The 16,343-nt window shown below is 39.3% G+C and overlaps 1 protein-coding gene across 2 annotated transcripts in view; it reads left to right on the top strand.

Moving 5' to 3' along the window:
* The window catches only part of AFG2A (AAA ATPase AFG2A), a 314,503-nt gene that overhangs the window by 242,301 nt on the left and 55,859 nt on the right, over positions 1–16,343 (top strand). For both annotated transcript variants that reach the window (XM_032797088.2, XM_032797089.2), the window contains exon 15: positions 2,569–2,733. In XM_032797088.2, the coding sequence (XP_032652979.1) occupies positions 2,569–2,733 (165 nt within the window). The remainder of the gene's footprint in view (positions 1–2,568; positions 2,734–16,343) is intronic.

The following is a 16,343-nucleotide window of genomic DNA, read 5'->3' on the forward strand; positions in this document are numbered from 1 at the left end:
CATTTCATCTTTATTTCTTCTGCTTTTTGAATTTCATTGGATAACTACATAGATCTTAGAATTTAATACTAATACTTTTTAAAACTGGTTAAACAGCAGTCATTGTCATTCAGTAATATTAGGCTAATTGTCTCCATAGAATCATAGATCATTAGGGTTGGAAGGGACCTCAGGAGGTCATCTAGTCCAAAACCCCTGCTCAAAGCAGGACCAATCCCCAAATGGCCCCCTCAAAGATTGAACTCACAACCCTGGATTTTGCAGGCTAATGCACAAACCACTGAGCTATCCCTCCCCTTCTGGTTAAAGCAACCCTAAATTAAGTGAAGTTCACCATTGTACTCATGAACATTTCAGGCTTTCTGTATGTGATAAGATTAGCTATAAGCATTTCCTTAGGAGCAAGTGGAATGCAATATAATACCGAATACCATACCTTTTATAGTGGTTGGCTCACTACAAAAGCAATTTTCCCTCTCTTGGTATTTACACCTCTTCATCAATTATTGGGAGTGGGCCACGTACACCCTGACCCAATTGGCCTTCAGCATTGGTTCTCCACTTGTAAAGTAACTCCCTTCTCTTCATGTGCCAATATATATTTATCCCTGTTTCTGTAATTTTCACTCCATGCATCTGAAGAAGTGGGTTTCTTACCCATGAAAGCTTTTGCCCAAATAGATCTTTAAAGTGTCACCAGACTTATCATTGTTTTTATAGATACAGACTAACACGGCTATCTATCTGATACTTGCTACCTTCCCAGGCCATTCTTGAAACTTGCAAATTCCTCTAACAAAAATGTTGACGAAAAAATGGCTGTTTCCTCATATAAACATGATGTAGACATTGAATTACAAACTTGTTGCATCGTCTCTTTAGTGTGTCAAGTTGCTGAATAAGCACACTAGTGCTGCTGTGGATAGCTAGTTGGAATTCATTGTATATAGTACAGTTTCTCTAGTTGAGAATTGTCGTGTTTTTGTTTTAAAAATAACAGGACATCTCTTAACATTCAGGATACAATTTTCCACCTCGAAGCACCACAGCAGTCTTTTTAAAGCAACTCTAGGAAGGGTGTTAACTTGATCAGTGCTGAGTAGGAAGGAAGGCTCTTTCCTACTATTTTTTCAGCATGACTTTCACTGACATGAACAGGCTGGGAAAAGAGTTATTGGCTGACAGCCCAGGACAACTATGCAATATCTCAAGTCAACTGGAACTCAAACTACCCTGCCCAAGGGAGAACTGTAACATAAAAAGAATTTAGGTTATAGGCTGGATCTTATAAACATTGTCCAGTTTGAAGTGTATTTTAAATATTATTTATGTGCATTCAGCATGTACATTTCTCTCAGATGCTCTATCAGCAAATGAAACATTAACAAAATTAAACAATTTCTAGACTTTTTCAAAAATATCAAAATGATTCGCTTTGATCTCACAAATTAGGTAACTGACTCCTTATAAATATTTATGTTTACTTAGGAATTAGCCCTTAAGTCTTTAGACAAAATTCCCATCGCATTCCGTGGGAATTTTGCCTGAGTAAAAGACCTCAGAATTTGTCCAATAATTCAGCTTAGAAATTTTACATATAGAATTCAGTGACAGTTCCATCAGAGCGGAAAAAAATAATGGCGTTCTTAAATCAGTGGGGCATTTGCTATTATTATGATTTTCCAAGTTATGATTTGAGGTATACATTTATTCTGGTTTGCAATGGAGTAGGTTTTATTTTCTTTCTGCTTTGTTTGTATTTTATCTTTGATGCACTTTTAGTGCTGCTGACATTGCTTTAGTTTTTACTGCCATTGCTCTACTTTAAGTTGTGCTCTTGGAAAGACTTGAGTACATACTTAACATATATACTGGGAATAGTCCTACTGAAGCCAAACTGGACTACTGACTTTGCCAGATTGGGCCCTTAGATTGTAGCTCTTCTCATTTGTTTAATTTAAAAGTGTCCTGTGGCAGAGGAGAAGGAAAAAACTGCTCCACTGAGATCAGACTGTACTGATGATCAGCGTTATTAAGCTACAGAGTTCTTGAAACATCATGTTTTTTGTTATTGAAACTGAAAGTCATTGGTTGCTGCCTACCGTTACCATTTCTGTATTAAAAAAAGAATAGAGGTGAAAGGATAACCTTTCCTTCTCTTGTAAAGACTGACAAGATGTTAGAGTAAAATAACAAGTATGTGTAACATTTATATTTTCTAACTTTATTACTATAGTTTTAATTGAGGATCATAACTTGTAGAGAGAATAGCCATTTATCTATCTGCTAGATTCCAATACTCCTTGAAACAAGTCTTAAATTATTTTTAGGAAAATGTCTTTTATACTTTGTTTAGAATGGTTTCAATACATGGCTCTATTGGAATCTGAGATGTAGCATTGGTTTCTCTTCATTTATTGAAAAATCCTAATATATAAGCATAATGCTATATATTCATGGCCTAACTGTTAGTATAATCAAAGGGGAAAATCCTCCATGTGTGATTTTTATTATTGAGTTGCTTCATTTTTTTTTTTTAACTGGTTTTGTGTAACATTTTCGTTATAGGCTTTGATAAGACCTGGACGAATTGACAGAATCATCTATGTGCCCTTGCCAGATGACAAAACTCGTAGAGAAATCTTTAAACTTCAGTTTCGCTCAATGCCCATCAGTGATGAAGTCTGCTTAGAGGAGCTCGTTCTGCAGACACAGAAGTATTCAGGAGCAGAGGTAAAACATTCTATACTCTGCTAATGGCTGGGGAGTGAAAATGCAGAACTATCCTGGTGAAAAATCTAACACAAATACCATCAACTTACTTGAGTGAGGGGAATTCTAAAGGCAAAAAAATATTTATATATATATATGTACACATACTTGAGAATACAATATGCTTTCCTTATTTGTCAGGTTTCCTTGGAGGTTTCCCAGAAAAAATACTACAGTCTTAGGCTGAGTTATCTTTACCATGAAGTTCCTACTGCACTAGTGGTTCCAAAAGAAGCCATGGTCACAGGGATGGGATGGATGGATGGTCCTTGGGAAAATGGCTGTTTTGGAATCATGCTAACAGGAACTTTGGATTGTGGGGATGGGCGCAAAGTTAGTGTGAAGGCACAGGTCCCCTGGATGATTGGCTCTGGCCTCTCACAGATCTATGGGCATCTTTCATATATGACAGTTGTGCTCCATAGCCTATTCTGTATGGAGGGAGAACAACCATGGAATATTGTGAGGGAATCTCTGTGAGGAGTTAGTTTGAGAGAATTTCTTCCCCCGCACCCCCTTATAGGTTTCTCTGTGAGAGAGAGCAAAGTAGTCTCATTTTCCAGCTTACAGAAGTCCCTATGCAAAAGTCAGCTTTTGTCTGCAGATGTCACACAGTTACCACCATTCTTTCCTATTCTAATAATAGGGGGAAACCCATAGTTCAGATACTGTTGTGTGGTGGTAGTTGATAAATATTGGCATTTTAATGTCACCCATTTAATCCTTGCTTACTAATCCATTCAGTTTCTCTATAGAACCTATGATCCTTTCTTCATTTTATTTAGTTCAATTAAATGTTAAAAAAAGAAAAGTTAAAAGAACACTATTACGGTTGTAAAGTCAAACACTCAAAAATTAGGAAATGCCCGAATTAAAGTTGCCCAGGCCACCTTCATTTGGTCCTCTTGTGCATGTGCATCATGATCTGGGTTTTAATTACGTAATCACTTACTATTTTTTCCACGGGACCCCTGCTTCATTCAGTGTGTAGGATGGACAGTGTTCTAAAAATGAACAAAGGCTGTGTAGTGAATGAGGCTCTTGTGTATAGGACCTATGTTGTATTTGTTGCAGAAGAACTGAAAAAAGGGTCTTATAATGGGAAATGTTGGGCAAGCTTAAATATTGGCAGGTTACCTGCACTGCCTATACTTAAGATTCTACTAGCACAATTATTGTAGATGAAGCTGGTAGGAGCTGCCTGTAGGTAAGGTTGCCCAACACTTTCTATTGTAAGAACCTGTTTTCAGTTGCTTATAAACTTGCCAGTCTTAAACTATTTAGGCTGAAATTTTCCATGTTGGCTATCTGCCTCAGAACGAAGATAGGAAAAACATGTTGTTTCCCACATTAGGAAAAAGAAAAAGAAAAACTCTCTTACAACCATTATGCTGAGAAGCGCTAGCTCCTCCATGCTTTGGAACAAGGACTTGAAATTTGGCATGATGCCTGGTATCCCTTGTGAAAATTCACCCAAATTTAGCCAAGTTATAAGCCTCTGGGAAGATAAAATAGAATTTTTGAAAAGTATCCTCTTGCCAGAGTACAACTGCTGTGCATGATACCAGACAGTCAGAATATTTGGGGGATCCTGTTGAACTTGACTCAGCTAACACACAAGTGGTGAGTTCCTGTAATTTAACTGATGCTCACAGAGAAGCATCTGCCCCTTGACTGTAGCTTTGTGCAGAATCAAAAGCAAAATAAGCTAACTTGTCATTGATTGCGTCTGCTGAAAAAACTGTTCTTGGGATAGCATCTATTGTAATCTTGTTTATGATGATATTAATACTTTTGTTTTTGTTGATCAATAAAGTATAGTAATAGTGACAGAGAAAACCAGCACAAAGACAACTTCTGAAGTGAGTGTTCCTTGGAAGTGTACATAAAAAGTCTGACAGTTGGCACTGATAGTGCACTGTTTCACTTAAGGACTTTTCTTCCTAGTGTCTCCAGTTTCCAGCTTTACAAATAATTTCCTGTGTTGAATGGCAAGTTCCCATATCCACTGTTCTACCCTTTTGTATACCAAAGAAATAGGAAACTCTTGGTTTTGTGTCTATAAGATGCTGTATAAATAGGGAGCTTCTTATAGAGATGTGTTGAACTATTGCAAAATGAGCTGAATAGACAGTGAGTAATACAGATTAATCTGAGTAAAAATAGCACAGTGAGTAATAACAGCATTCATCTGGCCTCCGTGCATGGCATTTTTTCAGATCAGATATTTGTATCTTTTCCTATCATCACTTATGACCCTCAGACATATCTCTGTTCATCTGCTGGGTGTGCGTGTTTCCTTTCTCTTAATGAACATATTTATTGTGACATCCTTCTTGTTCCATGGTTAGTGCACAGGGCGGAAACCCATCACTCCTTGTCATTAGCTAAAGAACATATATATAAATGATATATCAAGATAGTCTGCTAAATAATGTATGCTACTCTCCCGTCTATCCAAATGGCCTGAGGGACATCTGAAACTTTTGGATAACCAGGCATGCAGATAAACGGAAGTGCTATTTTGAGCTGCATTTCCACTGATACAGAAATAGGGGAAATGAAGGGAGTAATGCAGGTGTTTGTTTAATACTTGGTACTTCATTAAAGAGTAAATAAACAACTTCATTGAGTTTATTAAAATGTCAAAATTGTATTATAATCACAGTGGACATAATTTAATTGTGAATTATTTATCTTTTTTATGAAAATGATTAATCACAGTCTGTCACTTGTCATCATTGTGTCAATGGCTGCAGCAAATCTATGCAGCTTGTCCTTTGCCTTCCAGATATCACAGGTGGTGGAGTTACCAGTGTTGCAATGGTGCATGACATCAACAACTTTTTCTCTCCTTTCTAAGACCTTGAGAATCTGTAGTTTCTGCTTTAGATCTATCACGATGGTTTTCTTCTTGACATTTTCCTGCTAAACTGCTCTTGCAGCTGAAACAGGTTTACTAGGTCTCACTAGATGGAGGTAACAGCTCAGAACTGCTGTACAAATTCAAAGCTGTTGATTAGTGCTAACAGGCACTAAGAAACTGATTGACACGGTATTGGTGGGTGATTAACCAATTTGGGGCTGCATTGGGGACACACTGTGCATTCAGATAATTAGGATTTTCTGATCAAGGGAATTGGGATAACTGGAATGTTATTGTATTTATTTTTTCAGCATTTCATTTGTGAGAAGAGCAGACATAAATAATGAGAGGAAGAGTTTCAAGTAAATTGTAAAGTCCCCTCCTTCCCTTATAAGTGTAATGCTAAAATCAAAAAGTGCACATGATTTAACTGTGAGTTTGTCATGTGTCAGTCTGTATTACACTATGGATATTGGACCAAACAAACCCCTATAACTGAACACTCCCAAACTCTGGAGAGGTTTGGTTTCAGATCTAATCTTAACATCTCAGGCCCTTGTCTAGTTACACAGATGCTGGTGTATGTTCAGCATATGTGCTTATGGCTCCTAAAATGTCTAAAGTAAACTTAAAGGTTATTTGAATGGCTTAAAGTGGAAGTGACATGAGGTGGTTTTTAGAAATTTTTGAATACTATGATTGGATTTGGCTCCTGTGCTAAGTGATGGAGTGAGGAAGAATAAAGCCTTCTAGGAGCCAGAATCCAAATCTTTGCTGAAGTGTGTGCCCTCCCTCCCCAGACAGACTTCTCTGGCTACAGCCCCCCTAAAAGCGTTTCCCTTTTTCTAAGAATTGCATGCAAATTTTTCCAGCAGTTGCCAGCACCAAGCCATTCACATGGTAGGTCTGTCTGCAGCCATGCTGGATCTGGCTTAACCAGATGTCTGTTTTGCCCCTGCTTTTAGGCTGGATTACAGTCTCTCTAAAAGGTTTCATATTTCTTGAAGGCAGTCAGTCCCTTCCTGTATTTCCAGATCCCTTCTAGGAAATTCTGCCAACAGTCCTCAGAGCTGCTGCCTCCTGACGTAGCAAAACCACTAAAAGGAAGCTGCATGACTCTGCTCTATTGCTACCTTCATCCTCCTCTCTCTCAATATGGTAGTTTGCAAGTTTTTGGCAGTGCCATGTTTTAGTGTCCATACAGTGGGTTTTTTTTGTAGATTCTGAATTTCAAGACCCTGACGTCAAAGAAACTGCCTGATGATGCCTTGTATCAGAGGGATAGCCATGTTAGTCTGTATCCACAAAAACAACGAGGTGTCCAGTGGCACCTTAAAGACTAACAGATTTGGGCATAAGCTTTCATGGATAAAAATCCCACTTCTTCAGATGCAACTGGACACTACAGTTTTTTTTGATAACATCTTGTCACTGTTGAGCATTGTGAAATATGAACACTTACTACCATTTCCCTCCTGATTTACACACCAAGTGACAGTGAAATCACTTTCATTGAATTTCAGTTATTTTGTAATGAAAACTTCACACACAGTCAGCTGTTTTCTTCATGCACCAGGAATAGGGAATGGTGGTATATGGAGTGACAGGTACATTGAAACTGAGGTATGGCCACGGCTATCGTGACATCATTGCGATCACACTGAAACCAGAGACTTTCAGGACTTGAGCTCTTAGCTTCTACATGTGCAGCTGGCTGGCGGAAGACATTGCAAACCTAAATAACACCAAAGAGGCACAAATACAAGAGATCTACTGAAGAAATGAAGTCAAACATTGCCACAGATGCAAGGGACAGGGAAGCCATTAGGAAGAAGCGAGATGCATGCATCAATCCATGAGACCCCATTCAGCACCCAAGAACAATAACAAAGGATGTCAGTTGTAAAAACACCCAGGGGCAGTACTAAACATTGTCAGTGACAGTGTGACACCATCATCAGTCAGTGTAGATAGCGCAGTTACAACTGGCATTTGCCAAATGCAAGAATTTGAATGTAGCTGGCCCACAGGGTTCTATGATACAATACCAACGATAGCAGAGACGCAGTGGCAAAAAAAGCACAGACAGGTTAGGCCAACAAAGGTATTTGACACTAACCTTATCTATTCAAGAATGATAGGCTAACAAGCAGTTTCACAAGAGATTGAGAGCAAGAATATTTTGTCACATGAGTTGGTTCCTGTACCTGTGTCAATGTTTACTGACTCAGCTGACATGAGGATTGCCAGGGATAAATCTAAGCTAAAGAAGCAGCTGCACACAGAAATGTCAACTAAACATATTTCACAAGAAGTCACCTGCGCAGTCATTGATGGTTCCACAGTTCTTTGGGCAGTACACAGGCCAGCAAGTAGAATCGTCAAGGACTTTGTGACCAGTTGGAGTCTACACTGAATACAAGGTAGCCCCAAATGATGTATACTTTGTCTTTGACAGGTACAAAGTCTTCAGTATGAGGGGTGTCGCAAGATCTGGCAGAGCTTCAGAAGCAAGCAGAGTACATCAGTTGAATACAAATACACAGTTGCCTTGACACTTACAGAAAATAAGAAACATTTGATTAACATAATTGATTCATTCAAGATGAGATGTTTCACCAGTGACACACACTAAAGCACAAGCTAGTCATCACAGGCAGAGACAACACCCCATCTGAAATACACCGAGGAGGTGAGGTGATGAACAGGGAAAGATATATGTCCGTCTCACATTACAAAGCTGACAACATCCTTGTACAACAAATGATGATGGCTGCAAAAGACAGGTGGGAATATCAGTATTATGAGATGATGCTGACATATTTATCGTACTCTTGCACAATTTCTTTAAACAGAGTCTAACAGAAACCCACAGTCCAAGAGAGCTGTCATAGATATCCATGCTACTGCAGAGCAACACTGGAAAACTGTGTCAGGATTGTTAGCTGCCCATGGACTCTCAGGCTGTGATGCTGTAACTTCCTATTTTGGCCTCAGCCTAGGCACTGTGTTAAAGATTCTGCAAACTCTCTCTCTCTCTCTGATGGGTGATATTATGGCTGCATGCTATGTACACTCACAGTGTGCCACCATGTTGAAAGCATGGCAGAAATCATAGGCAGTCCTATCAAAATCCTCAGGCTCATGGATGGTAAACAGGCAAGGTACCTCCTCCTGCAACCGCCAAAGAAGAGCTAGCAGTGGTGTTGGTGAAATGCCATTTTCCTCCCATTGAGGATTCTTCTTTGTAGAGTATCCAGAAATTAAGAGTTAGGGGGGAGCTCTCACTGGATCAAATGAAAATTGAGGTCCATGCTATATCCCCAGTCCCTTTCCTCATATACTCCTATTATCCAAATATGTAATGTTATTGATTGATATTGCAAATGTTAAATACAGGCATTTCATGCATTAGAACTCTTCTACCTTGATTTTGTACACCTTCAAATCATGCAAACTCATACTTGTTATAGGAGTCATGGTGGCAACCGTGGGATGAAATGTTGATATTTTAAAATGCTGAGCAGTGATAGTGTCATCAGGCAGATTCTTAAGACAGTCTCATGATCTTGAGAGACAAAATTCACACACACACACAAAAAAATTGGTAAGGACCCTAAAGCAAGGTTGACCAGAATAGCTGCTGGATTCTCTGAAACAAGAAGAAGCGGTAGGGGAAGGGTTGAGAAAGATACAGTAAGTAAGCATATGTTGTTGTAAAAGATTAAAAATAACAACAAAGACCTTGGCATAAATAATTCTTTTGCAAAGTTATTTTTAGTGTTCCTGCCCTTTAATTAGTACAAATGGGACAGCATATCTAGTTGCAAAAGAGCTTGTCTTTATAAAACTGAAATCATTTTGGAGTGCTTCTTTGTCAATGTGATACCTGCAAACAAAAATTTTAGGCATACTTCCTAGACCCCAGAACTTCTGGAGAAGTTTATACTATATTTATCTTTAAAAAGAGAGAGAAATAATATTTTACATGACTCTTATGTTTTCTATCTAACCTCCAGTTTTTCCCAGGGTGCTTTTCACTGTAATATCTAATACTAAGAAGTTCTAGGGACAAGTTTCAGTAGCCTATATGATCTATTTCTAATGGCTTCCTGTAAATAAACAGTTTGAATGGCTGAAAATCAGAGCAAATAAGTATTTTTTAAAAATATTTGCCAGCTAATGCAAGTTCCTTAAATCTTATTCCTTGGACCCCATGAATTTCCTGCAATGTAGCAGTCCTTTATTATAGCAGCCTTGAGTTATAAAATACATGGTTTAATAAAAGCTCAGACACACTATCCTGTTCTTATAGGGGTCAAAATTAGGTTTTCTCAATCATTTGATGTTCTTTCATAATCACAAATACTAACCATCAAAAGCCCCAAAGCACTTTCTAGTGCAAGTAAAAACAAAATCATACGGACAATACCTGAGCAAATTGCTTGTTCTCTAATGTTGAAATTATATATTGTCTGAATCAGAAGAGAAGAGAGGTGGTAGCTGGAACATGTCTTGGCACAGAGGAAGAGGGACACCTGCCTTTTTAAATACAAATTTTGATCTTTGTAGTAGGTTTGACTTACAATCTCTCTTTTTTCTTTAGTTTTTTATCACCTTCATTTACAAACTGAATAGGGAATTTGAGCCCTGAATAGGGAGGAGTGGGGCAGGAAATGTAGTTTCCACAGTTACAATATTTAATTCAAGAATTTAGCTGAATAAAAAAAAAGGAAAAACAGAAGGGCAAGAGGGCTGCCATTCACTATCTGCGCCCCTGACTCAAAACAATGTTATGATTAAAATCCAAAAGGCAACAACAAGGAAGGAGATAGTGAGTGGCAATTTAAGTGGTATATGGAGTGTTTTTGAGTTTAGATCTGGTTAGAAATCCTAAAAATTGAAACACTTTGGATAGTACTAATATCTTCTTAGGACAAATATGTTTATGAAAATTTAGCTTTGGGATTGTCTGTTTTAAAATTTATGGAAGGCAGTTTGTGGTGTGAGTGCAATGGCTGGCATATTTATAGTATATCGGTTTCCATGCTTACAGGAAATAACAGTAATGAGAGGGACCCATAAATCTTTCATTTTTCCTTAGTCGAAGTAAAAGAGTTGATGTAAATGTATCTTTCTCACTTTCCAGTAACTTACAGAAGGAACATAGAGAATGCAAAACAAAATGCCAACCAACTTTCATTCTGGCTCAAATGAAAGCCTGTTTGGTGCCAGAAAAGAATCTTCGCAGCAACACACTAGCTGTAATATAAAGCTCTTTATCTTAGAGTGCTCATTCAAAAATGCAGGGGATAGTTTGCTAGTATTTAAAATCTGAACTTCTAAAAATCTTTGTATCACTACTAGTAATATGAAAGAAGCCTCTATGCTAATAAAAAGTGATTGTATATTGCATTATGAATTCCTTACATGATGTCGGTGTATAAATAAGAGTTTCTTTCCTAAAGAGCATACATTCTAAAGGTATGAGAGGTTGAGATAAAGAACAAAATGATATAGAGCAAATGAGAACGGGATGCAGTCTTTATACTTTCAGTTCTTCATGCAGTAGGATCTTCAGAAGTTTTTATTAAAGGACGGTGAGGGATGTTTGACTAATGTTAACCTGGAGACTGAATCAAGCATGAATGTTGGCCTAAGAAAGGCACAATATTGGGATTGGCTGAAGGAGACAAAGGGAACGGTCAGGGAAAAATGTGAATGGGGCACAGGAAATGTGATCGCACTCTTGCATTTTATATCATGCAACACAAGTTTCTGGATATGAGGAAAAAAACACTGCATTGTTCATTTTGGTTATTATTGCCACCTATTGTGAAAATCTTTCTTCCACAGTCATCTTAGCATCTGAGTTTGTGTGTTCATTTTTAAACATGAGCACATGTTGTTTTGCCTTTAAGGACCCAGTTTTTCAAGATGCAGAATCCCCACAACTCCCATTAAAGTCAGTAGGAACTGAAGATGCTCAACATCTCACAGATGTTCAGTTCCTCACAAGACTGGGACCTAAATTTGAACTTTTCAGATATCATGGCTGATGTTTCTATCTCAGACTAAGTGTATAGTAGGAGAATGTACTTTGTGGACAATATCCACAGTTTGTCCATGACCAGAATTACTTTTCTGGCAGACGTAGTATTTGCAGAAGGTACATTTTGCTCAACATAAAGTATTATTGAGCAATGAATATTTTTATGTGGTGAGCCGCATGAGACCAACAAGCGGCAAGATTAAGGTGCCCGTCCCCTCAAACGTACCTCTTAAGTTTTTTTGTGGAGCAATGCATTGAAACTGTTTGTTTCAATCATTGTGAATTGAAAATGTTTGGGAGGGTGAAGGGAAATAACTAAGACTCCCATCCAGCGAAGAAGTGGGATCATCACCTTCCTACTCACTTTTATCAGCTCTGAGGATGTGTGTTTGGCACAGGTGGATAGAAGATGAGGAAACAGCTGGCATTCAAAATGTTTTCACAATGTCAGTGTTCAGAATAAATGAGGTGAATCACTGTAAAGATTTGTGGGTTTTTTTAAGAAAGTAACTAGTTTCACAGGACTTCCCATGAGACCATTGCTTACTACTGTTCTCACGAGAATCCTGCACATGTAGAAGACATGTAATTAGTGGGGTTGCTCAGCACACCAAACCCCTGGGGTGCCAGTAGAGTGCCAGGTGTACCACAACTCGGAGGCAAGCACTGTAAGTGTGTCAACAGCTAGTCCTTGTAGGCGGTAGTCCTGTTGGGTCGCAATAACCACTCGGACTAAGTGAAAAGGTATTTTACCAGGGCTGGCAGGAAGGGAACGATTGCAAATACCCCTCGCACAGCCAGTTTAAATAGTTAGTTTCAAGTGAGGATTAGTTGTTCTGGTTTTGTCCACTGGGGCAGTCCAACTGAGAGTCAGGACTTCTCAGGGGTGTCCTCTCCAGGCCAGTCTCTGTTCCAAGCAAATAGGGTGCTGTCATGTTTCCAGGCAAGGCTTAGTGTCTCTCATTGGGGCCCCTCTGCACTGGCTCACTGCCCAGCCATTGCTGCTCCCTCATAGGTCCCACACAAACCTGTACTCAGCTGTACTATCCAGCAGTGACAGCCTATTCCACACACCACTTATCGTACAGTTCCTAAAAATTCAGCTCTGAATTCAACTTCTCTCAAGTTCCAAACTTGCCACCTGGATGCTCTTTCAGCTTCTTTGAATCTCCTTGCTTGCCATGTGGCCACCACTTCCAAACAGAGCCTGGATACTTCCTAGTTCAGGACCTTTCCCCTTACCTGGGTAGAAGAAGAAGATGTGCAGTGAGAAGTGGACTGATGGGAGCTGTAACCCCCTGCTTAGCAGAACCAGTACAAGTGCTTGGATAGCACAGAATTTAATGCATCACAAATATCTTGAAATATTTGCACACCAGGATAATAGCTCCAGCAAGATTATCAAGAAGTCTGATTACTTCACTTCCTTCCATATTACCATGTTAGATACTTTTGGAGGATTAAGTTCATAATAGTTGTAGCACTGGCAGCATTAGGTGTTTTGCTGTTGTGCATCTTCCAGTAGACGATCCTGGTTCATTCCTGAGCAATATTCCGCTGCTAGAGCCATTTGAATCTGGCCCTTGAGCTCCCTCTGGGGAGTGGGATCTGGGGCTTGCTCCGCTCCAGCTGGGGAAGCAGAGTCAGAGGCCGCTCCACGCGGCTTCTGGAAGCAGCGGCATAGCCCCCCTCTGGCTATATGTGTAGGGGCAGCCAGGGGGCTCCGCTCTGCACGCTGCCCTGGCCCCAAGCACCACCTCTACAGCTCCCATTGGCTGGGAACCCCAGCCAATGGAAGCTGCAGGGGTGGTGCCTGTGGATGGGGCAGTGTGCAGAGCCACCTGTCCACACCTCCGCGTAGGATCCGGAGAAGGGACAAGGCACTGCTGCTGGGAGCCACTTGAGGTAAGTGCTGCCTGGAGCCTGTACCTCTGAGCTTCCTTCCATGCCCCAACCCATTGCCCCAGCCCTGATCCCCCTCTTACCCTCCAAACTCCTTGATCTCAGCCTGGAGCACCCTCCTGCACTCCCAACCTCTCATCCCCAGCCCCACCTCAGAGCCCGCATCACCAGCCGGAGCCCACAAACCCATGACCCCAGCCCTGATCTCCCTCCAAACCCCTCCATCCCAGCCCAGTGAATCCTCCTGCGCCCCAAGCCCCTCATCCCTAGCCCCAACCCAGAGCCTGCACCCCCTCCGGCACCACAGCCGCAATTTCTATTCTCAGATGTGGTCCTTGGGCCAAAAAGTTTGCCCACCCTGGTATAGAGCATAACAGAAGGAAGTGTGTCACCAGTGCAATGAGGGATGCTGTCACTAAGCTGGGGCTATAGAAAAAGTGACTGAAACTAGCAATCTGTTATCTGTCTTTGCTGCCCTCTGCTCTTCCTTGTGGCCATGCTGCTTTATTGTCCTGTACTTGGCTGTGGTTCTGAGTAATGGAAAAACATGTTTAAAAGCAGATGGAACTTCATTCCGGGGAGGAAATAATGGGTTGCTGCTATTGTTTTCATTTGTTTTTATTATTTGCCTGTGAGTTATTTGTTGCAGATTTTTTTTTAATTATTTAGTGTTTTTCTCAAACGATCCTGGTCTGTTTTGAAAAATCTTGTCTCCACATTCAGGAGACAAATCGTCATATATGGAGGCACATGAAACTCAGACAAACTGATTTTGTGATAAGCCATGTGTATGGCAGAGTAAACAATAAATAAATAGTCCAATATTTTGATTAGATGCCTCTTTTTAAAGTATTTTATTGATGTAATCTAAATGTATAAGTATAGTCTGGTTGAATTTACGTTTTGTAAAGAAACTTTTCTCCCACCAGTAATTTACTTTCATGATTTACAGTGGTGGAATTGGCAGCTGTTCTTATGGGCAAAAACTATATATAACACAATAGCATACAGTTGAGATTTAATTTCATCCAGTACAATAACATGGGTTTAATTTGACTATCGTATCGTTATTTCTGGCTTTTTTCCTTGATCTGATACTTTGAGTTTTTAATGCAAGGCCTGAAAATTTTAAGAAGTCATCAAATAAGTCATTGCATTTGATAGAGAATGAAGTGCTGATCCTAGACAGTGACACTGAAACTGTAGGAGCCAGAACCTCAACTTGTATAAATTGTTGTAGCTCTGTTGAAATCAATGGAGCTATAATAAAGTATGCTAGCTGAGAATCCTACTCATACTTTTTTGATTAACATTTCATAGGTCCATTGATTTTTACCCGTGTGCATATTCATTAAAAAAAAAAAACTGAATGTTTTTAAATGTTCATTGCATTTTCTTTTATGCCCTGGACAAAGATATGACTAGAAGGTTTACTAAAGTGTCCATTACGACTACAAATGCTATTTCTTGTAATTGAACAGCAAGATTTCAGTGTTTAGCTTTCTCAAACTCTTGATGTCTAGGTACACAAACGCTCAGTACTACTCTTTCCTTAATAGACCCATCCACTGTCACCCTCTCATCCCCAAAATAAAGCTTCAAATGTTTACCTTATTGGCATTGAGAACATTTAAATTACAATTACCTGAAGGCTAATTCAGATAGGATGTTTATACAAACTATAAGCCATACTCAGGAACACCTTGTGCTGCCCTACTTGTATTTCTGGTACTGTACCAATTATTTTGAGTTGCTGTCAAGCTGCAAGGAGCTGTAGCTCAGGAGCCGAGGATATGTAGGAACAGGAGGAAGGGTTATAATTGATTGGTTTAATGCACTTAAGTACTGTTGCTGTGAGCAAAGATAGCGTATTTTAATCAGATAGCTTCCTGTTTGCACTTCATTGAACTGTGGGGTGTATATATAGTTGTGTGTTTGTGTACATATAATTTTGGATGTTTGCAATTCATAATCATCAGTGGAACCCTTGTTTCTGTTGTGCACATTCCATACCCATTAATCTTTGTAGCTGACAAAATCAACAATTCTGCTATCTGACTAAGAGTATCTTGTTTGTGTATTGTACTGAATATCAAACTCACGGTCTTTTGTTATGAATGCTGTGTCTGTATGTAATTCCAATGAGCTACTTTAGTGGCAGTCAGTTTATCTTTTAATTTGAAATGCATTTATTTTTTCTAATTTTTCCACATTTTTTCTAAAATAAATATTCAGTTCAATTTGTGGAGGTCTAATAACTGTTCAGATAATTTCTAGAGTGGAGGTTTTTCATTTTAACTATAATATGCTATTTTTTTTCTGAATGGTAACCCCAAGGCTCTGAATTTCCTTGTAATATGGGTAGAATATGGCTCCTATTTGGACGGTATTCTCATGTCTATGTCTAGTTAAATTATTTGGGATTCCAAGTGCCCTATATCTTTTCATTTTTAGGGGTGATGTTAAACTTTGTATAACTTAATTTCATTAAGCTTTTTTCCTTTTTCTAAAGGAATAGTTGCATGAAATACTCTCACTTTCTGCCATTAATCTTTCTCATTTGGCCAATGGATTACAATCTACAATACAATTGATAGCTTTCTTTGATAGGATAACGAGCCTTGTGGATAAGGGAGAAGCGGTGGATGTGGTATACCTAGGCTTTAGTAAGGCATTTGATACAGTCTTGCATGATATTCTTATCGATAAACTAGGCAAATACAATTTAGATGGGGCTACTATAAGGTGGGT

Source organism: Chelonoidis abingdonii, chromosome 5 (genome assembly GCF_003597395.2).
Source record: "Chelonoidis abingdonii isolate Lonesome George chromosome 5, CheloAbing_2.0, whole genome shotgun sequence".
NCBI classification, from domain to species: domain Eukaryota; kingdom Metazoa; phylum Chordata; order Testudines; family Testudinidae; genus Chelonoidis; species Chelonoidis abingdonii.